Source organism: Rhinopithecus roxellana, chromosome 5 (assembly GCF_007565055.1).
Source record: "Rhinopithecus roxellana isolate Shanxi Qingling chromosome 5, ASM756505v1, whole genome shotgun sequence".
NCBI classification, from domain to species: Eukaryota; Metazoa; Chordata; class Mammalia; order Primates; family Cercopithecidae; genus Rhinopithecus; species Rhinopithecus roxellana.
In genome coordinates this window covers 36,044,952-36,069,521 of record NC_044553.1, presented here as the reverse complement: position 1 = coordinate 36,069,521, position 24,570 = coordinate 36,044,952, and the positions used below count along the sequence as shown (strand labels likewise).

At 43.7% G+C, this 24,570-nt stretch overlaps 1 protein-coding gene and 1 pseudogene across 1 annotated transcript in view; one reads left to right on the top strand and one right to left on the bottom strand.

Annotated features, from left to right (window-relative positions):
- Nucleotides 1–240: 240 nt before the first annotated feature.
- LOC104657954 lies at nucleotides 241–1,794 on the bottom strand (annotated as a pseudogene).
- An 8,335-nt stretch (nucleotides 1,795–10,129) lies between these two features.
- The window catches only part of SHC4 (SHC adaptor protein 4), a 147,510-nt gene continuing 133,069 nt past the window's right edge, over nucleotides 10,130–24,570 (top strand). The window contains exon 1 of the mRNA XM_010357805.2: nucleotides 10,130–11,143. Coding sequence (XP_010356107.2) covers nucleotides 10,559–11,143 — 585 coding nt within the window. The 5' untranslated portion in view covers nucleotides 10,130–10,558. The remainder of the gene's footprint in view (nucleotides 11,144–24,570) is intronic.

Genomic DNA, 24,570 nt, shown 5'->3' with positions numbered 1-24,570 from the left:
TTTGTTTTTGTTTTTGGCAGAGCTAACTGAGGTTTTATTTTGGGGGGGAAAATGGAATTGTAACTGGAGGCATGGGCAAGGCAGGTCCCCCAGGCAGTAAACTTCCCCACGGGTGGGCTGAGGGCCAGGGCTGAACCTTAGGTGGGCCTCCTGTTCCCTGTGCTCCCCTGCATAACGGCCTCCCTCCCAGGCTCTGAGGCAGCGGCAGGAGGGGTAGGCTGGGCGGGGCTGCCTGGCCATTCACTTGGGCAGGACATCAGAGGACTCGGACACCAGCTTCCCATGGCGGGTCTTGATCGTCTTCACAACCACGGCCCTGAGGGAGCTGGTGCGGCTGAAAGAGCTGGAGGCCCGGCCAGAGCCAAAGCTGGAGCCCCAGGCCTTAGCTGAGGTCAAGGCTTGTGACGCACCAGTAGCGGAGCTCAGCGCACCTGCATAGCCACGGGTGGTCATCCTGTGGATACTCATATTCTGCATCCCAAACTCCATCCGGCTCTCCTTGCGCTCCAGCAACTTCCTGTAGGTGGCGATCTCGATGTCCAGGACCAGCTGGCAGTTCATCAGCTCCTGGTACTCAGGCAGCTGCCGCGCCATGTGCCCTGTCCTGCTTGGCCCACTGCTGGGCGGCCTCCAGCTCGGACAGCTTGGCGTTGGCGTCCTTAACCGCCAGCTCCCCGCGCTGCTCAGTATCTGCCATGACGGACTCCAGGGAAGCCCTCTGCTCTGGCCTTTGAGGCAGGCCCTGAATCTCAGCCTGGAGCCGGCTGATGTTTCGATTCATCTCAAAGATCTTCGTCTTTGTGCGACGCCGGTCATCCCAGTGCTTCCCAGCCAGTGTCTGCAGCTCCTCATACTTGATCTGGTACATAATCTCAGCCTCGGCCCGGCTGCAGTTGGCGATCTCCTCGTACTGCGCCTTGACCTCCGTGATGTTGCTGTCCATGTCCAGGGAGCCGCTGTTGTCCATGGACAGCACCACAGATGTGTCCAAGATCTGGGACTGTAGCTCTGGGATCTCATCTTCATACAGCTGCCTGAGGAAGCTGATCTCGTCAGTCGGCCCTTCCAGATGAAACTCCAGCTCTACCTTGTTCATGTAAGCTTCATCCATAGCCTTCTTGACCAGGACAAATTCATTCTCCATCTCTGTACTCTTATTGATCTCATCCTCGTACTTTTCCTTGAAGTCCTCCAGAGCCCCTGCATGTTGCCAAGTTCCGCCTCCAGTTTCAGCTTCTCCTGGCCCAGGGTCTCCAGCTGCTGCAGAAAGTTGTTGATGTAGCTTTCGAACATGTTGTCCGAGAACATGTTGCTCCAAACCGTCTTCTGCTGCTGCAGGAGGCTCCACTTGGTCTCTGGCATCTTGTTCTGCTGAACCAGGAACAGTATCTTGTCAACGAAGGAGGCAAACATGTTGAGGGTCTTGATCTGCTGTTTCTCCTGGGTGTCCGTGGCTTGCATGTTGGGGTCCAATTCCAGGTTAAGGGGGCTCAGCAGGTTCTGGTTGACTGTGATGGCTGTGATGCCTCCCATACGCTGGCCCCTCATAGCCTCCACACAGACCCATGCTGGTGCCCAGGACATCTCGGAAGCTGCTGCTGCTCACTCGGGAGAAGCTCAACAAGCTTAGTCAATAATTTTTTTTTAACTTTTATATTCAGGGGATACATGTGCAGGGTTGTTATAAGGGTATATTGCATGATGCTAAGGTTTGGGGTGCTAATGATCCCATTAGGAGGCCTGGGGCCCAGAAGTGGACACCTTGTAGGACTTCTGGGTCACCCTGATGGACATGGTGGAGGCAGGAGTGGAGGCAGGCAGGCTGAACCAGGCAGAGATTCGAGAAGGAACGGAGAAGCTACTTCTAGGTCCCACAGTTAGTTTTTCAACCCTTGCCTCACTCCTGGCATCTCCCCCAATAGTCTCCAGTATCTATCTTTGCCATATTTATGTCCGTGAGCACCCAATATTTAGCTACCACTTATAAGTGAGAACATGCAGTATTTGGTTTTCTGTTCCTGTGTCAATTCACTTAGGAAAATGACCTCCAACTTCATCCATGTCAACGCAAAGGACACGATTTTGTCTTTTTTGATGGCAGCGTAATATCCCATGGTATATTTGTATGACATTTTCTTTATCTAATCCACCATTGATGGGCACCTAGGTAGATGTAATGTCTTTGCTATGGTGAATGAAGTGCTGCAATGAAGATATGAGTGCATGTGTCTTTTTGGTGGAATGTTTTATTTTCTTTTGGATACCTACCCAGTAATGAGATTGCTGGATCTAATGGTAGTTCTGTTTAAAGTTCTTTGAGAAATCTCCAAACTGCTTTCCACAGTGGTTGAACTAATTTACATTCCCACCAACAGCGTGTAAGCATTCCCTTTTCTCTGCAGTCTTGCCAATATCTATTGTTTTTTGACTTTTTAATAATAGCCATTCTGACTGGTATGAGTGGTATCTCATTGTGGTTTTGATTTGCATTTCTCTGATGATTAGTGATATTGAGTATCCTTTCATGTTTTTTGGCTGCTTGTATGTTTTCCTTTGAGCAATGTCTGTTAATGTTTTTGCTCACTTTTTAATAGAGTTGTATGGATTTTTTTGCTTGTTCAATTGCTTAAGTTATAGATTCTGCATATTAGACTTTTGTCAGATGCATAGTTTACAAATATTTTCTCCCATTCTGTAAGTTGTCTGTTTACTCTGTTGATAGTTTCTTTTGCTGTGCAGAAGCTCTTTAATTATGTCCCTCTTGTCCATCTTTCCTTTTGTTGCAATTGTTTTTGAGGGCTCAGTTATAAATTCTTTCCCAAGGTTGACGTCCAGAATGGTGTTTCCTAGGATGCTTATAGTTTGAAGTGTTAAATGTAAATCTTTTGTCTTGAGTTAATTTTTGTATATGGTGAAAGGTAGGGGTCTAGTTTCTTTCTTCTGAATATAGCTGACCAGCTATCCCAGCATCGTTTATTGAACAGGCAGTCCTTTCCCCATTGCTTGTTTTTGTCAACTTTGTTAAAAATTAGATGGCTGTAGGCGTGTGGCTTTATTTCTGGGTTCTCTGTTCTGTTCCACTGATCTATGTGTGTATTTTTGTACCTATACCATGCTGTTTTGGTTACTGTAGTCTTATAGTATAGTTTGAAGTTGGGTAGCTTTGTTCTTTTTGCTTAGGGTTGCTTTGGCTATTTGGCTTCCTTTTTATTTCATATGAATTTTAGAATAGTTTTTTCTAATTCTGGGAAAAATGATGGTGGTACTTTGATAGGAATAGCATTGAATCTATAGATTGTATTGGGCAGTTTGGCTATTACAATGATATTGATTCTTAATTTAGCCTTTTCTGGTCATGCTCCTCAAAATTTTTCCAACCACTGCCTATTGCCCAATTTTGAAATCACTTCACATTTTATATTTGTTATAGCAGTACTTCCCTTGTGGTGCCAAATCTGTATTAGTTTTCAACTGCTTCCATAACAAATTATCACCAATTTAGCTTAAACAACACACATTTATTATCTTGTTACTGTAAGGATTGGGGTAGATGTTTGACACAGGTCTCTCCAATCACCTGCTTAAATCAAAGTACTGGCAGGGCTACATTTCTTTCTGGAGACTTTAGAGAAGAATCTGGTTTCTTGCTTATTCAGACTTTCAGCAGAATTAAATTCTTTACAGCTCTATGTCTGAGATCCCTGTTTCTTTGTTGGCTGTCAGCTGAGGACCCTGTCTTCATGGCCCCTTCCATGGCTCATGACCCCTTCTTCCATCTCCAAAGTCAGTAACAGTAGGGTGAGTCCTTCTCATGCTTCAAATTTTTCCTCCGTTTTTTTATGTCTCAAATCTCCTAGCTCCTACCACAATGAGAAAATGTTCTCTGCATTGAAAGACTTGTGTATTTAGATTGGGCCCACGCAGATAATTCCCCCATCTCAAGGTCTGTAATCTTAATCACATCTGCAAAGTTTCTTTCATCATGTTCCTGGGATTAGGGTGTGGACATCTTTGGGAGTGTTTAGTCTGTTTACCGTACTGTCAACATCCAGAGTTGAACCCAGGTTGATCTGACTGCTTTTGAACTTTTCCCACCTGACTCCATAGTCTCCTCTCATAACTGTGCTTCTGTCTCATGCCTGGAGGCCCTGCTCTTCTTATGATCCTGTTCTTGCCATTGTATTTTTGTCAGGTAGCAATGTGTTGGGCCATAAGTAATAACTAACAGCTAACAGCTCCTTGAGTTGCTTGAACTATTGAGGTTCATTTTTCTCACATAACAAATCTAGAGGTGATTGCTGGTCTTGGTTCAGGGATTCAGTGATGTCAAAGCATTGGCTTCATAATTTGGTTGGTCTTTCCCTCATGGTTGCAGTATGGCTACCACAACTCCAGTTATCATATCCACATTCAAGACAAGAAGACATGGGGTGAAGAGAGTGGGCTCCAGTTTTGTGTGCCCCTTTAATTAGGAAGCAGATGTTTTCCCAGAAGTTCCCATCGTATTTTCACTTGCATCTCACAGATCAGAACTGTATCAAATGCCCCTATTCCTTGCAGTTGCAAGGAAGCCTTTTCCTGGTGGAGGTGGGCAAAGGAAAAGAAAGTTGGAAAAGGATTGGATTAGCCAATTCATAGCGTCAGAGTTTCAACCTATCAGGACTCTATCTTTGCCTTTTTCTCTTGCCAGACACAGTTAGAGTGGAGATCCTGCTCCTAAATCAGACACCTGATGATTATACTTGGACTGCATTAACACCCACTCACTCCTTATAAAATATTCCTGGCCCCAATTAACTACTTGGCCTGACATCTGACATGGCCTGGATGCACTTTATTTTGCTTCTTGCTGCTGGCCCGTGGAAGCACCTGACCACCTTTCACAGGCAAGGCTTAGAGACTCCATCAGTCCCCTGGCTATGCAGAGGTAAGCTTCTATTCTAACAGTGCCTGTTTTCACTTGGGTCATTTATAAGCATCGTGCGTGTGTGTGTGTGTGTGTGTGCGCGCGCGCGCGCACATGTATGAAAAAGGGGGAAATTGGACCACATTGGCCAAGAACATTTTAATCCTATGCTAGGTTTAAAATTAATAAAGCAGAAGGTCTTCTAAAAATATTACCATGGCAGATAATATCTATTTTTATCTTCTTCCCCCCAGTAACAGAACTGTGATTTTTTGTGCAGCAACTATGCACCCAGACAAAAGACTTTTTCATTCTCAGATGAGGAAGACTTTATCTTCTTTTATAGCTAGGTACAGCATGTGATTAAGTTCTGGCTAATGTAATATAAATTAAAACATTGTGTGGGGTATCTAGAATGTTTCTTTAAAGAGAGAGAGCATATTATTCTTTGTCCTTTCATCTGTTTTGCTGCCTGGAGTGCAGATGAAATATCTGGAGCTCCATCAGCCATTTTGGGCTATGAGGAGAAGGACTATACTTCAGGGATAGCCAAGAGCTAACACTGCCCCTGGATTTCCCACCTCCAGAGTAATAAACTTTCTATTTAATCCATTGTAATTTTTAATTTTTATTTTATTTTCAACTGAACCTGACCCTAAGTAATTCATCTACTTTTCATCTGCATGCTGTCTAACTCTTTACATAGCCTTTCCAGGTACATTATTTTCTTTTCAACAGATAGGAAAATATCTATTTTCCTGTACATTTTTTTAGCTGGTTCGAGTTCTAGGAGTCTGAGATCAACAGCAACCATCAGAAAACTGTCGATCTATAGGGCTGGAGACTGTGAAAAAACAGAAAACACTGGGTTCAGGAAACAAAAGGTGATTATTTCCAGAGTCAATGACAATTTTGGGGGATATGATCCTGCCTCAATTTTTGGGAGGCTAGGCCCTTACCCTTGGAGATACAACTCTTCTTCACCATCTCATTTCCCCATCCTGAAAATGATATTTTGGTCTCTACCAAGAACTTTATATAAATATTTTTGGATTTTTTTTCCCAAAATAGAGCTTCAGCAATGTTTTCATTCCCAACTGATAGGCTGTTAGACTCATTGTGGGTATTGCTCAGTGAAAATCCTTCACTAGTAGGTCTGCTGTATGATAGAAATTGTAGTGAAGGGACAGAGTAAGACTCCTTGTGCTATAGCACTCAGATACCCCCTGCTCCACTTTGTTCCAAAGTAGCAATCGGCCTACAGCCCCCCAGAGTTATTATGTTTCTGCCTTGTTCTCTCTCCTTTTCCCCATATCCTCTAGCACAACCTTCCTCTACTCCAAATTCCACGGTGGATTATCTTCAAAAGCTGGGCTGGCATTTTTGCCAGGTTCTCTTCTCTCCTCCTCCTGGACCTGGCTAATTCTAGCACGGCCCAGCCTGACCCAGGTCTTCCTTGAAACTGCCTGTTCTACTCAAGAAGCTCAGCCAGCACAGGATGTCTCTTAAGAAGCTGACATGTTGTTTCCTAGCAGGTGCCCTTGGAGGGGGGATGTCTCAAAGTAAAGGAGGCATACCACTGGGGTCTAAGCAGAACTCTGTTTTCCAAGGGCAAAGATGAGGCATTCATGGTTCTCAGATGATTTAATGACAGTAATGGTTTTTCTTATCTATTATTCATGTTTTTACTTGTGAGGTATTTAGGGTGAATTTTATAGGTATGCTATCCAAGGAGGAGAAAGGCGCAAGAACTAACATTTATTGAGCATACAGTAGGAGTTAGGTTCATATACACTGGATCATATCACAGTGGTTAAGGGCATGGTTTAGAGTGAGTCAGTGCTTGGTTCTACACCACAACTACCACTCCCTGGTTATGTGACTTGAGCAAGTCAGTAAATGACAGATAGCACCTGCTGTATAGACTTGCTGGGGGGCTTAAATGTGAAGCACTTAGTTCAGGACCTGCTTTGGAGTTAGTGCTCAGCAGATATTATTGATTATTATTGTGCACATTTTACATATACAAAACCTGAGTCTCAGAGAGGTTAAGTAACTTACTCAAAATCCCACAGCTGGTTCTGTAATTCCCAGATAAATGTTCATCCAATTACATTTTGCTGCTGAGTGCATACTGCTTGTAGGTAGTGGCCCAGTTATCAAGGTTTCCTGAGACATCTAGTCTAGTATTATCTTCTGATAAATGATCTTTGGGCTAAATACACTTTCCCTGGGGATTTTGGAGGGGTAGATACAGGAAAACCATAGATAGGAAAATATTCTGCCAGCCCTGATCTCATTGATCTGTGAGGGCCAGCTCAGAGGTAGGCTTCCCAACAACCCTAGAACCTCCCCAAATCCCCAGGTCTTCTTCCTGCCCGGTCATTTCTCAGAGCTTTAGGAAGTAGTAAGATGCCCTGTAGCCATCATAGGCCTGGAAACTAGACTTGAGCTCTCTGGTCCCCTGGGAGGCGGCAGAGTACAGTGGCTGCCAGCACAGGCTTTGCAGTCAGGCCCAGAGGGATCCCAGGATCATTGTTCAACAGCTGGAGCACCTTGAACAAGTCACTGCCCTTTCTGTCAGCCTCATTTTCATATCTGAAAGGCAGTGAGGAACATAATCCCAGCCTCCACAATTTGTTATAATAATTGAAACAGAATGTAGGTAAACTGTCAGGTGTTCCACAGATAGTAGCTCTTATTAATATTGTTTTAATCATTACTAATTGAAGAGGATGTTCTAATGCCTTGAAAAAAGCAAACCATCTGCCTTGCTCACCCATCTACCTAGAATGAAAAGCAATTCAATCGGTGAGCCTTCTCTTGGGCTGTTAGGACTGAGAGAATGGTCCAGCTGGGCAGGCTCAGCCTAGAGGCTATCCCCCACTTCCCAGTTGGGGATCTGATCTCTTTCATCCTCATAAAACGCTGTGGCAGAGCTACCTAGGAGAGCCAAGGTCTCCAGGCTTTCAGAAGAGAAGGAGCCCACAATGGCCACGACTGCTTTCTTACCTTACCTAGTCCCACGTCGCAACCCCCAACCCTCCCAGGACTCAGGCTTTCTGAGGAATGTAGACTGGTCTGAGCTCCTGGAGTCTGGCCAGCATGGTGCCTACCTAGATGAGCTGGCTCCCCTGGACACCCCATCCTGCAGTCATGAGACCTCTGTGAGGATTCCTATCAGCCAGGCAGGTCCCTGTCCTTTCCAGCCTTCTCCAGGCCCAGCTGATTTAAAAAACTGTTTTCTTTGGACAATGTTAGCTTTCTTGGCTTTTCCCACTTTGTACTAATTTTTCTTTTTAGTTGCCTAGAATGATGTAAACTCTGCAGTGTGAGGGGTAAGAGTATGATCTTAGGGGGAGGCAGCTCTGGTTCCAATGGCCATTTTCTCATACTGCCCACATGTACTTAGTGAGATAGGCACTGTGTGGAGCATTGGGCCAAGACTTTACAGGGATGAGGATTATTCATAAGCCCTCACAACACCCCCATTAGATGGCTGCTGCCGACCTATGAGGACATTCAACCATGGAGAGGTAAAGTAACTTTCTAAAGGAAGCATATGATGAGGTCATCACAGCATAGCAGAAGCAAGGCAGGGACCCAGGGGAAGGCAAGAAAAATGAGAGGAAGAAAACAGATGAGGAATGAGAGGTAAATAATCTTGCCCAGAGCCTATCTCCTCAGCCCTAGGGATGTGGGGTCCAACTGGTTTAGCTACTTCCCTCAGTTGTGCCAGGAGGAGACGTAGGGGAGGGACAAGGAGGTCAGCAAGGGTTGAAGGGAAGATTTATGAAGATGCAGAAAGGCCTTTCCAGCTAGAGAAACGTCTGAACAGCCTTGGCAGACGGGATGCAGATAGGTGTGTTATCTCCCTGGGGAGCAGGGGGCTTGGGAGGACGATGCCGCTTTCACTGGTCACTCTCAACCATTTAATTCAGAGCCTGTGTTTGGATCCCAAGGGAGCTCAGGCTCCCAAAGTCATCAATATACATGAGCCTAATGCAGCGTTAGGGTCAATAAGATAATGAAGGTGGCACTCTTGATTCCTTTGGTTGCCAGTTTGTCTTAATTTTTTAATTAACGAACAATTTCAGATGACAAAACCTTGAGCCACGGAGTAGTGCAATCTTTTCTGAGAGTTCTTCATCTCTTCCTATGTGTGATTTCCCCCCTACCCTGACACCCCACACCCCCGGTGTTTCAGCAGTTTCCTCTTCTCCATTCCTGAAGAACCTGCATTTTCTTTTCCCAGCTCTGGTTTTGGCTTCCTGTGTGCTAAGCCTTTGCAGTTGTCATCATGTCTTCAGGATGCATTTGATAGGTACAGGAAGTTGCACCAGACGGAAGATGGAACCAACAATCAATAAAAAAAGAAATATGTTTCTAAGAAAAATGCATCATGGCTTCCCACAGGAGTTGTGAACCATATGTCCTAATATCCCTGGAACAATGGGTCTAATTTTTAGCTCTTCTGCTCTGCCCTCCCAGCCATCTCAACAAGAAAGAAAACAGATCTTTTAACCTGCTGCTCCCCAGCTAATGATCTGTAGTAAAGATTGCCTTTCCTTTTAACTCATTCATCAGATACCACAAAATAAAATATGTCCCTCCTCTCCCGCTAGCTTTATTTCTCTCGGCTACTAGTTTAGTGTATTTATGGTCTATGAGTCATCAAGCTGCCTCCTGATTGGATAAAAACCAAGCACCTCTGAGACCGTCAGTCAATTACAGCTATTCTCAGCTTCATTCACAGATTTATTAGCTTGCACACACACAGAGAAATTCATTCGGCAAAGTTCATTCATAAAAATTTCAACACGCTGCGTATCATCCTGCACATCTCAGCTTTCGGCTGCAAATGGGCTTCTGAAAAAAGCTCGGAGAGGAGTCCAGGAGGGAGGGAAGCTCTGAGCGAGGGTAGGCAGGCTGGGAGGGGATCTGAGGAACACGGACCCATTACAAGTCAGTGAAACAATGCGGAGCAGCGCCCGTCAGTAGTACTCCTGGCTGGTGGCCCAGAACGATGCAAGACAAGATCTTCCAAGAGAGGGCAGCCTTCGGAATCAACGAACCCAGGCAGAAGGGCCTTTGGCTCATAGATATAATTTTTTTTTTTCTTTTTGAATGAACAATCACTGGAACAAATAAAGGGTTAATAGGCCAGTCATTTGCCCCGCCCTGTGGGAGCCGAAGGGAGCAGGTTCGAAAGTTCCTGTGTGCAGAACAGAAAGCTGGGGTAAGGGTGGGAGAAATACTAAATATTTCTACTAGGCTCCTGCAAGGCTAGTGATGCGGTGGGCCCCCCTGGCCGGCACTCGCCCGGGTTCTGTGCCTAAGAGTTGGCCGTGAGCGACCACCGCCGCCGGGAGCCTGGGTCTAGGCTCTCCCGACAAGGATTCCAAGGCGAGAACACTGGTGCCTCTGCCTGGGCCAGGGAGGGACTGAAATCAGAGCAGGGGAGGCGTTTCCCCGCTGGGCTGTCACCCTTAAGGGGCCGGGAGCCGAGGTGGGCGAGCTCGAGAGCAGAGTTGGAGAGGTGGCTGCTGCGAGTTGCACCCGGCGTTGAGGCATTTTGATGTCTGCACCGTTTATCTACCAGACGACGAGGCGATTTATGCAACAGTATCCTGTTTCAGCACTGCCAAGGCTATGCGAGAACGCAGCCAGGACAGCCTGGCAGGACTCGTGCTGTATGTAGGACTCTTCGGGCACCCCGGGATGCTGCACAGGGCCAAGTACAGCCGCTTTCGGAACGAGTCGATCACGTCCTTGGAAGAAGGTAGCTCCGGAGGCTCGGTCGGGAACAAGGGCTCACCACAGCCTCCCCACCCCGCCCTGGCACCTCACCTGCCGGCTGAAGATGCCGCCTTGCCGTCGCAGGAGAGCCCCACCCCACTGTGCACCTTGATCCCCCGCATGGCGAGCATGAAGCTGGCCAACCCGGCCACTTTGCTGAGTCTGAAAAACTTTTGCCTGGGTACCAAAGAGGTGCCTCGGCTGAAGCTCCAGGAAAGCCGGGACCCAGGTTCCAGCAGTCCCTCTTCCCCAGAAACCAGTCTAAGTAGGTCTGGGACTGCACCTCCACCGCAGCCGGACCTGGTGGGCCACAGGGCAACCACCCTAACCCCTGATTCGTGCCCGCTTCCTGGCCCTGGGGAGCCACCCCTTAGGAGCAGGCAGGACAGGCACTTTCTACAGCACCTGTTGGGGATGGGCATGAACTACTGTGTGAGGGTAAGTCCATTTTCCTCTCTGCACTCTTTCTAAGAACTTCTGTGGAAGGGGGCATCTTCTCTGCTTTCTGCAAGGGGTCTAACGTTACCTGCCTGGGTTCTGTGTTTGGACAGGACATGATTCAACTGGACCAAGGGGGAGGGGAGCTGGGTTTACAAATGTCCCTACAACTATCTGACTTGTACTGGAGTCAGGCAGCCTTTGGTTCAAGGACATGAACTGGTGCTAACTTGTAGGACATGAACTTGTGGGTACTTGGCAGGTGTAGAGGCAAGTTCTGATAGAGGCAGCTGATGGCACCACTTTGTCCCCACTGGACCTAGTATTCTGGCCAAAAAGAGTCAAGGACTTCAAATCTGATCAGTGATTGAGACTTGATAGGTTATACTGGCCATTGTATTTTGGATGAATACAGTAAAGATTTCTGTGCTATAGAAACACATGGTATTTAAGGGGCTTGAATTATTCTTTAAAAATTTATTTCAGCATTTAGCAAACACTTCCCAAAACATGTCCGAGTCTCTAACCTTGTGCTAGGAGCTAGTCTTAGCTCTCCATTGCACATTTATTGCCTTTACTGCCTACGCTGCAGCAAGTAGGCCTTGTCCATGAGCTATGGGCAAAATCAAGTTCCTTGCTGGCCTTGCGTCTGTCCTTGCTCAATCAAGATTTGGGCAAATGAAGATTTGGCCTGTGCCCTTTTAGAGCTCAAATTTCAATGAGGGAGATCAATGAATACATGCAAAATACTAAGATAATAATACTTAGCAATAGATAGCTAATATGAGAATGCTGAGGGAATTCAGAAAAAAGGAACGATTATGTGATCTGGGATTCATTCACATGGGGAACCCTCAGGAGAAGGTGAATCTTCAAAGAAATGTCAAATCCGGGTTGGCAGAAAGGAGGAAATTCCTGGTAGGCCAAGAATAGGAGCAAAGTCACTGTGGTGGCTGCAGGGGAGCATCACACAGGCTGGGCCTTATGGAAAAGGAAGGGGAATGCTGGAGAATAGTGGGGGACTGAGGGAGGGGCTGGCTTGTAGTACTCAAACAAGTACGAATTGAATAAAGACAAATTGAGATCACAAGTAGCTTGAGAGACCGAAGTTGACCGAAGCTCTTAAATGCCAAATGAGGAGATTGTAAATACTCTGACTGGTAAATGAGAATCCTCCTAGGTTTGTAGGGCATGACTTGCTGAAAGTAATTTTTAAAAGACCAGTCAGTTGATTTATTTGACATGGATTGAAGCAGGGAAAAATTAGAGACTTGGAGGGCAGTAAGAAAGATACTCTGAGAGTTTAGGTATGAGGGAGTGAGAACACTGATTAAGGTGGAGAGGAGAGAAAGGAGGTGAATGGTAAGCCATTCTGTGAGAGAAGAATGAGAGAAACCTCAACAACCCTGGGAGATTAAGCAGATTATTTCAGATCATAATATAAATAATAGAATAGCGAACATTTATTGAGCAGTGGGTAGATTGGTTTGTTACCATTGTTGTTTATTGGGGTCATGAAGATTATTGATGGAGGGTTGTAAAGGGTGAAGAAAAGCCTTTCAAATTGAAGTCTCGGAATGACGTCAGTGATGCCAATGACTGAAGCAGAGTAAATTAGGAAGTGGACTCGTTTTAAGTTTGTTTTTGACATATTAAATTTAATGTAATGATCTCTAAATAATGCTAATATGTAGGTAGACAGTCATATAAGACTAGCCCTCAGGTGAGATGTCTGATCTGAAGGTATACAGAGCTAGCCCAATAACTGTGTTACAAACGGATAATTAGGATCTCAAGGAAGGCCAAATAGTAAACACTGGAAGGGTTACAGAGAGAGCAGGCTTGGGCAGTCCTGGCAAATGGGTAACTAAAACCTCTAAAGCAAATAAATGTATGAGACATGCAGCTCTTGCCCTCCCCCACAGTGACATGGCACATAATGGAAATACTTTAATGTTTCTACTCGAAGTTCATGGGCATATTCTCATTTGTCAAGATTAGGTGTGTGCCAGGCCCTCATGGGAAAACAAGTGACTCTCCAAACCTGGGCCCTCTGCACCTGCCTTACTGTCACCTACACATCCTCTAGCCTCTGCCTCAGCTTTCCTTTCCTCTTGTACCTCCTGCAACCTCTCCATACCCACACACCTGTACAATTTTAAATGTGAAAAGAGTTGCTGTGTGATCTCCAGTTTCCCTAGGGAATGGCTTCTCTGGCATTTTAGATTTTTAACGTGGCCACCATCTGTCTTCTCATGGCAATAATCACTGACCCCAGAAAAAGTGCCGACCCCGTGACCCAAATGAACCTCACAAGATTGCCAATATCTGTGACATCCAATACAAGCTAATGACATCTCTTATGAAGTCAAAATACGTGAAAGAACTTACTTTATTAAGTTTTATAGAATCCTAACTTTGAAAGATGGAAGAGACTCAGAAGTTATCAAGGTCAATTCCTTTATGGTGAAACCAAACTCCAGAGAAGGGGTTTTTCAAAGGCCACACAGGTGAGTTAAAGCAGAGTGAGATCTAGAGCCCAAATCTCCTGTGTGCCATTCTTACCTGTCTTCACCACAAGTTTCCATGCTGGTTGTTGTTCTGTTACTCAGAATTCTTTTGAGATGTGAACCAATTTTGAAAAATGAAATTTGGTAAAAATATCATACCAAATGAACCAAACTTGTGAGCTCTGTATTCCCATCTGTAGGAAAAAGCACGTTAAAACATTTAAACCTTGCTTGGTAATAATGGATTCAGAGGCGAGAACTGAGAGAAAGATGATCTTAATGGCTAGTTGACGCACGGCTGGTGGATTTAGGGGCAAATTTTACAGGAAAAAGGCCACTTCATATTCTACCTTCTTATCCATATCATGTGACTGCTCCTCTCCCTGCCCCAACTTATTTGCTAATCCATTCATCCATTTATTCAACAAATAATACAAATATGTAAATTGCATTATGAATCAATTATGCAGCAGTAACTGTTCTAGGCACTGGGCATCTATGAACAAAACGAATCACTTCTAAGCATCAGTAAACAAAAGAGACTAGGTCTGAATCATTGTGATATATTTTAGTGAGTGGAGATAGGTTCAATTGCATAAATGAAAAAAATATACCATTTCAGATGGTAATAAGTGCTATGGAGAGCAATAAAGTGGGGTAAGTGAAAAAGGCAGTAACTTGGGTGGGAATGGAAGTTGTTCCTTTTGGGTAAAAAGTGGAATTGTTATAGCTACTCTTTATTTTGTTTTCTTGCATCTTTTCTCTTTACAATAGGGACTATATTTTCCATCTGCACTAAGCTAGAGTTGACTTTGGGTTAAACATTCTTTTTTTAAAAATGGCTCATTTGGTCTTATGATGGAGAATCAATTATACAGCTGAAAACACTTTATGAATCCTGAGCACCTGTTTTGAGTAACTTTAATGTAAACTCAGACTTTGGACCCCCCGAAGGTCTCTCAGGGAAGGGGGCCTAACCATTCTTTGAAAGATATTGAGCCAGGAATAGGACAGTGAGATCCCAGTCTGGGCAAAGTAGTGAGGTGGGCAAAGCCCATTAAACGGTGTGAAATATGACTTCATTCTCCCCATAAGACTAAGTCTGCTTTCTTTAGAGGCCTTTCCAAGTCCATTCATCCATCAGCAGACATTCATTTAAAGGTCTCCCAGGTGCCCAACATAGTGGGGAATGTGGAAAGTCTACACCATGACAGTGTTCTCCTCTTTAAAATGAGGGAATTGGCTTGAAAGCCCTCGCAGCACCAGTGTTTAATGAATGAAGGGCTCCTTTCTCACACGGGAGGTGTTTAAAATGTCAGTTTCCTTTCCACCTCTGAACTTGGCTCGAAGACGTAATAAAGCAGAGGCAAAGAAACCAACCCCGACAAGCTGTGGCAGGTAACCGCAGTGGCCCTCACCACAACCCCCTGAGGAAGGCTGTGTTCTCCAGGTGAGGCCACTGAGAGCCCAGGTGTTTGTGATCCACAGGCTACTTCACAACTAGTAAGTAGCAGACTGAGGATTCCTATCCAGGTGTGTCTCATTCCAATGTTCCTCCTCTTCCCAACCTCTCACTTGACTCCAAGCAAGACGGGCAATCTCTGAAGTATGGGAATGGAGTAACATAGATGAAAGGCCACACTGTGCAGGACAGCCTCATCATAGCACCAGCCCGTGGAACTTGCCTTGTCATATCCATGTGAGTGATTTCAGTCTCTTCACTTCAGCCCAGCGCAGCCAACTGTTTCCTAGATCGTATTAGTTTCCTAGGGCTCCTGTAACAAGTACCACAAACCGGGTGGCTTACTACCATAGAAATCAATTCTCTCACAGTTCTTGAGGTTAGATGTCTGAAATCAAGATATCAGCCAAGTCACTCTGTCTCTAAAAGCTGTAGGGGGGGATTCTTAGAGCTCTTCCTTGTCTCTTCTAGCTTTTGGTAATTGCCAGCAATTTTTGGTGCTCCTTGGCTTGTAGGTGCATCACTCCAGTCTCTGCCTCTGTCTTCACATGCATTCTCTCTGGGTGTCCATGGCCAAATTTCCCTCTTTTTTATAAGAGCATCAGTCATTGGATTAGGACTCACTCTCATCTAGTATAATCTCATCTTCACTTGATGACATTTGCAAAGACCCTCTTTCCAAAGAAGGTCACACTCTCAGGTTCTGAGGGTTAAGACTTGGACATATCTTTTTTGGTGGACAAAATTCAACCCAAAACAGTCCCCAAGAGCATTTATTGCGATGTGTTTGCTCACATAGGCCTTCTTGGGTATCAAGCTCATCAGCTTTATGTGCAAATAGAAATTTGTGTTGAAAGATTTTCTTTACTTCCTTTGTAAATCCCACAGTATACTCTTACCATCCATCTTCTCCTGTCTAAGGTATCTTATCACTGAGCCAGTAAACTAGTATTATCAATCATCTATTGTCTAGACTAGATGTAGTCCACAGTACCAAATGTTATGTCTACCTCAAGTAGCTTTTCCATAGGAGAGTACAGGTCTAGGAATTTGAAGACTTGTATTAAAGTAAGGCCTCTGACACTAAGTTGTGTGACTTTGGGTGAGTCACTTCACCTCTGTGGGCCTCATTTTCTCATATTTAAAAGAAGTTTCTGCCAGGTACGGTGGCTCACACCTGTAACCCCAGCACTTAGGGAGGCCAAGGCATGCAGATCACTTGAGGTCAGGAGTTCGAGACCAGCCTGGCCAACATGGTGAAACCCCATCTCTACTACAAATACACAAATTAGCCGAGCATGTTTACATGTACCTGCACTCCCAGATACTTGGGAGGCTGAGGTGGGAAGTTTGCTTGAACCTGGGAAGTGGAGGTTGTAGTGAGCTGAGACTGTGCCACTACACTCCAGCTTGGGCAAGAGAGCGAGACTCTGTCTCAAAGAAAAAAAAAAAGAAAAGAAGGAGAAGGAGAAGAAGTAGTTTGAACAAATGCTGCTTAAAATCCTGAGACTCCAGGTCTTTTTTCCTACCTGTTTGAACCCCCTTACTATTAGGATCTCTTTTGGTTAGAAAGAGTTACCTTGAGGAAATAATGTTTATCTGCTTTGTGTTACCAGAGAAGAGAAAGAATGTCCTTCAGGGATGCATTCAATTCTATTTTAGCACCCTCTTGCTAACACTGAGCTGGCTTCACCAGTAAGGCAGAAAGGAGGGCGTTATACTGACATGGGTGGAGGCAGTGAGTTTTAGAGAGATGGAGGGTGGTAGAACAGCATCCAAGAGCATTCCAGGGAGGGCTGAAGCGTGGGCTAGCTTGGGGGCAGGCCAGGGTTGGAAGAGGTGAGTGATAGTGGATGGGATTGTGGGAACATGGCATTCATTCCTCACGTGTCTGGCCAGTTAGGTCTGACTGGACTTGGTGTCCAACAGGAGGACTACAGAAGCGACAGAAATTAAGCCTTCTCTATTTTCTCTGGACAAAAGAGCCAAGAAAAAAAGGCCTTGCCGCACACATAGCCTGGTAACTCTAACCTTGAAAGAGGGAGATTTGTAACTCCAGGAGACTCCTGGAAAGACAGTCCCATGGTTTATACAATGAAGTCAGACCTGGGTCACTCAGGTACCCACAGTGAAGGGAAATCGCTTTCTGCCTCTGTAAATTTCCTTCTTTTCTAAGTTATTGGTGGTTGAGAGGGAGGTAGTGCGGATGGAAGGAAACAATTCCAGCTAAAACTGATGACTTGGCTTTGAGGGTATTATATTTTCCTTCCTATTTCTTTCTTGGAGTAGATGTGGAAGTAGATTCTGCTAGAACTTAGAGAAAGCCTGGCAGGTTTGACTCATTCCCCTGTTCTCTCTAGACCTTCACATATCCCTTGATTGGTCCAGTCCTTTCATGCCCTTCTAGTCTAGAGCCTTAACTGCAAGAAAGAGTCTTAGAGATCAGTGAGTCCACACACTTCATTTTGCAGCTGAGGAAACTAAGGCTCAGACATGTGAAGTGACTTGCCCCCAGCCACACATCTACCAGTGGCGGAGCCCAGACAAGAGCTCCTGGTTCTGTGTACAGCACTGTGTTTTCTACCTCCATCTTGCTTCATCTTCCCCCACTCTCTGAACTGAATGTGCTACACCAAATGCCTCTGCATGATTAAAATGCTGGGTGTGCTTTATAGAAAGATAATTACAAACACTTCTTTCTAATAGGAAAATTGTCTTAAAATAGCAGTGAGAAGAAAAGAGGGAGCATAGAAGAGTGGCAATGAGCCCAAAGAGAACTGACTTGGCCAGTTTCAACCTTTTGATTAAGGAGGTCCCTGTGGATGGCTGTGGGTTCATGTTGGGCCAGGACTTGTTACCACATGTATGGACTGGCTCCCATTTCATTCATTTGCTACAACTCTAATGACCTTAGGGTCATTTCCCCAATATGGCTTCCTCTCATTTCCACGTTCATATTACTCTGAAGCCAATACAGTGTTATCATATGGAAGGACCGAACCAAGCCTGGATCCCAATATGACAGTTCCATCACCAGGAGGGTGATCTAAATGATGCATACAGGCTGCCCCCCCACCCCGCCCCACCCAGCTTCACTCACTTACATCATCCATCTGCATCTGAAGGTGGCTAGGTTTGCACACCCACCAGTGGCATTGGAATGTGAAGACATTTCTAGCCCCTTTATCTTTCATTTTCCACTCAGAATATGTGGGAAAGAAGCTGAGAACATCTTCTTCCTGGGTAAACATACTGGGACGTCTTTCTTTTATGCAAAGGGACAAAGAGTACTGGGGGCTGTGTGAGACCCAAGAGAGGGATCCTACCTTCTCAACTCAGGGAGCTTTTTCTCATTTAACAATGTTACAAAGACTTTTTAAGTGTAGTAGAACTCTAGGATTAGTACAGACTGTTCCTATTTCATGAAGAGATTGCAGGTGAAGAGTTAATTTGTACATCAGTTCTTTGAGATATGAAATTTCCCAGAGAAATGTAACTAAAACTTGATAAGCCTTCTCATAGTTAGGGAGAGGATAAAGTAACAAATTGTATGTAAAAAGCTTAGCACAGAGCCTGTTTCATAGTAGGTCCCAAGTAGAAGGAGGAGAATGGATTTTCAATAGCCTAGGGGTGCCTCTGGGCCAAAAACTCAGGATAGACTAAACTTGGTTTTGGCATTTCCCCGCATTCCTTTGGCATACTTTCTCCTGGCCAGCAGCGCCACCCTGGCAGAACTTTCTTCCCTAAGTCTTGCCATGCTCTGCTCACCAGGGAGGGCCTGCCTGCCTTTTCTAAAGCTGCCTAATGTTTATCCGCTAGTCCCCTGCTCCTCCAGTGCAGCACAGCGAAAAGCATCTGCATTTTGGAAAGATGTTTATTTACTTCACTGACTCTTTATTGTAGTATTTCCCAAAGTTTGCTGAGGACAACCTGTATCAGTTAAAAATGCTTGTTAAAAATGCAGATTCCCAGTCCCCATCTTAGATTTATTGGACCAGAATGTCTGAGGCTGGGGCCCAGAAACCTGCATTTTTGGCAAACTCCTTATGTGATTCTGTGGCAGAGAAGATTTGGGAACCTCTGCTGAGTCCAGTCAGAGCAATGGTTCTCAACTGGGAATTATTTTGCCACGCAGGGGACATTTGGTAATGTCTGGAGACGTTTTTGATTGTCATAACTGGGAGGGGAGGTGAGTGCTACTGGCCTTTAGTGGCTGGAGGGCAGGATGCAGCTAAACAGCCTGCAAGGCCCAGGGCAGCTCCCACAACACAGAATTGTGAGGCCCAAAGCATCAGAAGTGCTGAGGCTGAGAAACCTTGAGCCAGTGGGATGAACTGTATGAACCAGGGATGTAGATTAGGAGGCAATATTAAATGGAAAAATAAACAACTGTTCAGTGATTCCTGTAAATCTAATCTAAACCACTTCTAAATGTTCTCTTTTTCTTCTTTCCCCTCTTTAAAATCTACAGATTCTCTAAAAATTGTAGTTCACGCCACTTTCCACCCAAACAGTACTCCTGTGGCTTCCATATCAGGATCTCAGGTCATGGGATGAACGTGGACCACATGAGCCATATGTTGCTATGAGCAACTCATATATCAAGGATGTCCACATTAGGACAGATTCTACCTTAACCCAGGGGCACTCGGGCTAAATGGCATTGACAGGCTAGCTTAGTTTCTTTTTCTGTGGAGGGGGACGGAAATATGAGATTTTATTAGCATTTGTTTGGAAATATAGGAACACAACATCACATTCTCATTAACATAATAGCTATGATTTGTTGAGCTCTGTGTATGTTGCAGGAAGCTTGCATCAATTACCTCACAGTGACCCTGTGGAGTGGGTAGATGGAGAGGAAACTGACACCAAGAGAGGTCCATTATCTGGTCTTGATGCTTGTAAGTAGCAAGCATCAGTATTGAAATGGGAGTCTGACATGTCAACTCCATTGTTGTAGTTTGCTTTACACAGTGTTTTTGTTGTTGCTGTTGTTTTGTTTTTTTAACTTTTATTTTAAGTTCAGGGGTACATGTTACATAGGTAAACTTGCATCATGGGGGTTTGTTGTACAGATTATTTCATCACACAGGTATTAAACCTGGTAGCCATTAATTATTTTTCCTAACCTTCTCCCTCCTCTCATCCTCCACCCTCTGATAGGCCCCAGAGTGTGTTGTTCCCCTCTGTATGTCCACGTGTTCTCATCATTTAGCTCCCACTTGTAAGTGAGAACATGCAGTATTTGGTTTTCTGTTCCTGCATTAGTTTGCTAAGGATAATGGCCTCCAGTTCCATCCATGTCACTGCAAAGGACATAATCTCATTCTTTTTTATGGCTGCATAGTATTCCACGGCATATATGTACCACATTTTCTTTATCCAGTCTATCACTGATGGTCATTTAGGTTGATTCCATGTCTTTGCTATTGTGAACAGTGCTGCAGTGAACATACACGTGCCTGTGTATTTATAATAAAATGATTTATATTCTTTTGGGTATATACCTAGTAATGAGATTGCTGGGTCGAATGGTATTTCTGTCTTTAGATCTTTGAGAAATCGCCACACTGTCTTCCACAGTGGTTGAACTAATTTACACTCCCACCAACAGTGTATAAGCATTCCCTTTTCTCCACAATCTCACCAGCATCTGTTATTTTTTGACATTTTAATAACCATTCTGATTGGTGTGAGATGGCATCTGGTTTTGATTTGCATTGCTCTAATGATCAGTGATGTTGAGCCTCTTTCATATGATAGTTGGCCACATGGATGTCTTCTTTTGAGAAGTGTCTGTTCATTTATGTCCTGTCCCCACTTTTTAATGGGTTTGTTTTTTTCTTGTAAATTTGTTTAAGTTCCTTATAGATGGTGAGTACTAGACCTTTGTTGGATGCACAGTTTGCAAAACTTTTCCCCCTTTCTGTAGGTTGTCTGTTTACTCTGTTGATAGTTTCTTTTGCTGTGCAGATAGCTTTGTATCTAAATCATGGTATCCTACTGTTATCAGTACCTTCATTTCCACAGCGAAATGCATTAAGATTTTTAACAACTAATTTACAAGTAAATTTTAAGAGCAGAGCCTGTCTTGGGGTTGAAAACTTCCTCTAGTTAGAGGGGTTGACATTCCAGAAGGCAGGAGATTTGAAAAACCCTTGTGCTTTAAGGACAACCCCAGAAATTGGATTTTTACTCTCAATATCATCAGAGAATAATTTATTATATAGATGAATCATTTATTGGGAAGTGGTGAAATGCATAATTCAAACTTAATTTTTTTTAACCTAATGCCAATCCTGGCTCCTTGAAATGCCATTGTCCCTCCCACGTCCCTCTCAGCTTGGTTCCTTTAACCCTGGACTCAGAACTCATCTGATACATTAGACTACAAAGTTCTGTTTCGTGGTGAGTTAACTCTCCAAGGTCACAGGGCTCATCGGCAGCAGAGCAAAGACTAAATTTCACATCTCCTTACTCCCAAGCCAGTGCTCTTTCCACTACATTATGTGAATGAGACATAATTCTTGCATAAGTAGGTGTAGTAGGAAAGTAAAGCAAGGATGTCCACACAAATTACTGTAATAAATGTTAGGTTATAATAAATGAAACCAACGTGATACCAATGAAGGATTATGGGAGTTCAGAGAAGAAAGGGCGCATCTTCCACTTGAGATGATTAGAGAAAGTTTCATGGAGGAAGAGGTATCTTACCTGAGTTTTAAGAAATGGGTAGCGTTTCCATAGGCTGAGATGGAGAGAGAACACCCTAGGCAAAGTGAAGGCATGGAGGTGGGAAAGTGGAGGATGTATTTGGGGAGCAGTGAGTGGTTTGACTTGGTTGAAGAGTGCAAGAGGCATATGTAGGAAATCAGAGGGAAAATAAGATGGACTGATACAACAAGGTTGTATAGTACCTGAAAAGCTGGGTTTTCAACATAAAGCCATTGGATATTTTTTTTAAGGGGGGAATGACAAACGCAGAGATATGCTTTAGGAAGTTTACATGGGCTGCAATGCTCAGAGAGGATGCAAGAGGAGGGGCCTGGAGAAAGGCAACCAGAAGAAAAACAGAGTGGTAACAAAGGCAGTGGCACTAGGAAGAGAGGGGAAAGATGGGACACCTAAAGGAGGAAGAAGCTACCAGCTTCTCACCCATTCAGAAATGGGTCACAGGCAGGAAAGTGAGGGGGCAGGACGGATGGGGCTGGGGATGAATCCCATTGTGCACATGCTGTGTTCAAGGTGAACCCAAAGCATCCAGGTGGAAATCTCCAGCAAAAAATAGAATAGTTAGGATTGGGGAGAAATTATTTTTGTTGTTGTTGTCATCAAGGCCTGTGGAATTACAAGGCTGCCACAAGGAGAGGGTAGGGCAGGATTTAGGATTTAGGTGTTCTATGGAAAGGGAGGAAGGGAATGGGCAGTATGAGGAGCAGGATGGAGAGAAGACAGGTCACCTAAGTAGAGGGTGGAGAGAGTTTCCAGGAGAGAGATTGGTCAAAACCATGTCAAAACCCATGGAGGGTTCAAGGAAGATGAGAACTGAGAAAGAACCACAGGGCTTGGTCTTTTGTTTTCCTACTCCTATCCTCCTCCAGGATATTAATGCCAACCATCACAACCCAAGCACACCATTGGAAATCCCACACCTCTACTGTCACCTCTGCCCACTCAGTGACTAGTGCCTCCCTGTTGTCAGAAGTCTGGGGGCCATTTGAGACCACTCACCCTGTCTTGCCGCACGCAGCCTCCTTTTATCATGAACTGTCAATTCCACCTTTAGGACATTCCTCACACACTCCCATTTTCCTCCATCCCCACTGCAGTTTCTAAGGTGGGGGCTCTAGTATGCAGCATTTTAAAACTTATTTGATCAGTTTCTTACGGAGCTAATATTCTGTGAAACAGATTGGGAAACTCTGCTGTTGTAGCTTTCATTTGAAACTAGGAGATCAATAATCATAATACAAAGTAGAAAATGATATATGCCTATAGAAAACAGTCAGATACATCAGTGTGATGAAGTAGATATGTCTTCTCTCTGGTAGAGATGTCTTCTAGCTGAGTAGTCAAGGAAAGCTTCCTAGGGAGATGGCCTCTGGGATGGTCCCTAGTGATCGGTTAGAAATTTAACCATAGGGAATATATACATATAATTTTATATATTATCTAAAATACGTATGAAATTTAATATATAAATTATATATATAACATAAATAAATATAATTATATAATATAAAGTAAATATATAATATAAATATATTTAAAAAGTACAATTATATAATAGAAAATAATATACATACAATTATATAATATAAAATAAACATCTTATATAATTATATATCTAATATATTATATATAAATTATGTTTAATATATTTATCATATGTTAATAAATATATTGCATTTATTATATTCATTATAGTTATATTATTATTTATTATTAATATTTCAATATTAATATCTGAATATTATTAATATGTTATGTTACATATTTATATTTAACCTATTTTATATTTTATATATTAAGAATTATATATAATATAAATATGCATATTAATATGTTATATAAATTATATGTATAATTATAATTTATATACATTATAAAATTATATATAATATAGAATAATTATATATCATATACTAATTATGATATAAATTTTATATTATATAATTCATATTTATAATTATAAAATTATATTACTTTATGTATATATAATTTTTTTTAAGTATTCTAAGTGAGGGAACATAGATAAGGAACTATAGGCTATCCACAAGGGAGGTCACCAATTTTAGTTGAGCCAGAGTAAAGGCTGCTTGGCAAAGAATGGTGGATAATAATGCTGAGATTTGAGCCAGATTATAACAAGTCTTAAGTATCAGCCTAAGAGGTGTAGGTGTCTGAGCAGAGGCATGAGGATTTGCACTGGCGAACTGAAGTGCCTGGAGGTGGAGAAGCTCATTAAGAGGAGATTACAGCAATAGTCAAGACGGGAAGTGTGTGTATCAGGGTCTTGATAGAGGCAATGACATAAGAGATAGCGATATAATGGAAGAATAATTTGATGAAGAGGGTAAGGGGAGATGGTAGAATTCAGTCCAGCCTGCCTAAAACTTGGAGGTGTGTGGCCTAGGATGGGATGGGAGAGATGCCAGTGGAAGACACAGGACTACAGGACAAGTCGTGTTGAGAGGCAACAGGTGAGGCTCCATTCCCAACATGTTGAGTTCGAGGTGGCAGAGTTATCTAGATGAGAGGGAGGTGACCAGCAGGCAGGCAGAGTTAGGGAGAACATCTGGGCTGGTGCACTTTTTTGGTCAAGCCAAGCAGTTGGGGACACTTATCTAACAACCCTCCTGTTAAGGCAAAGAGATTTTAGGTGGTGAATGGAGTGTTTCTTAATATCATATAGTAGAAGACGTCTTCTCTGATACTATTGAGACTTGTCA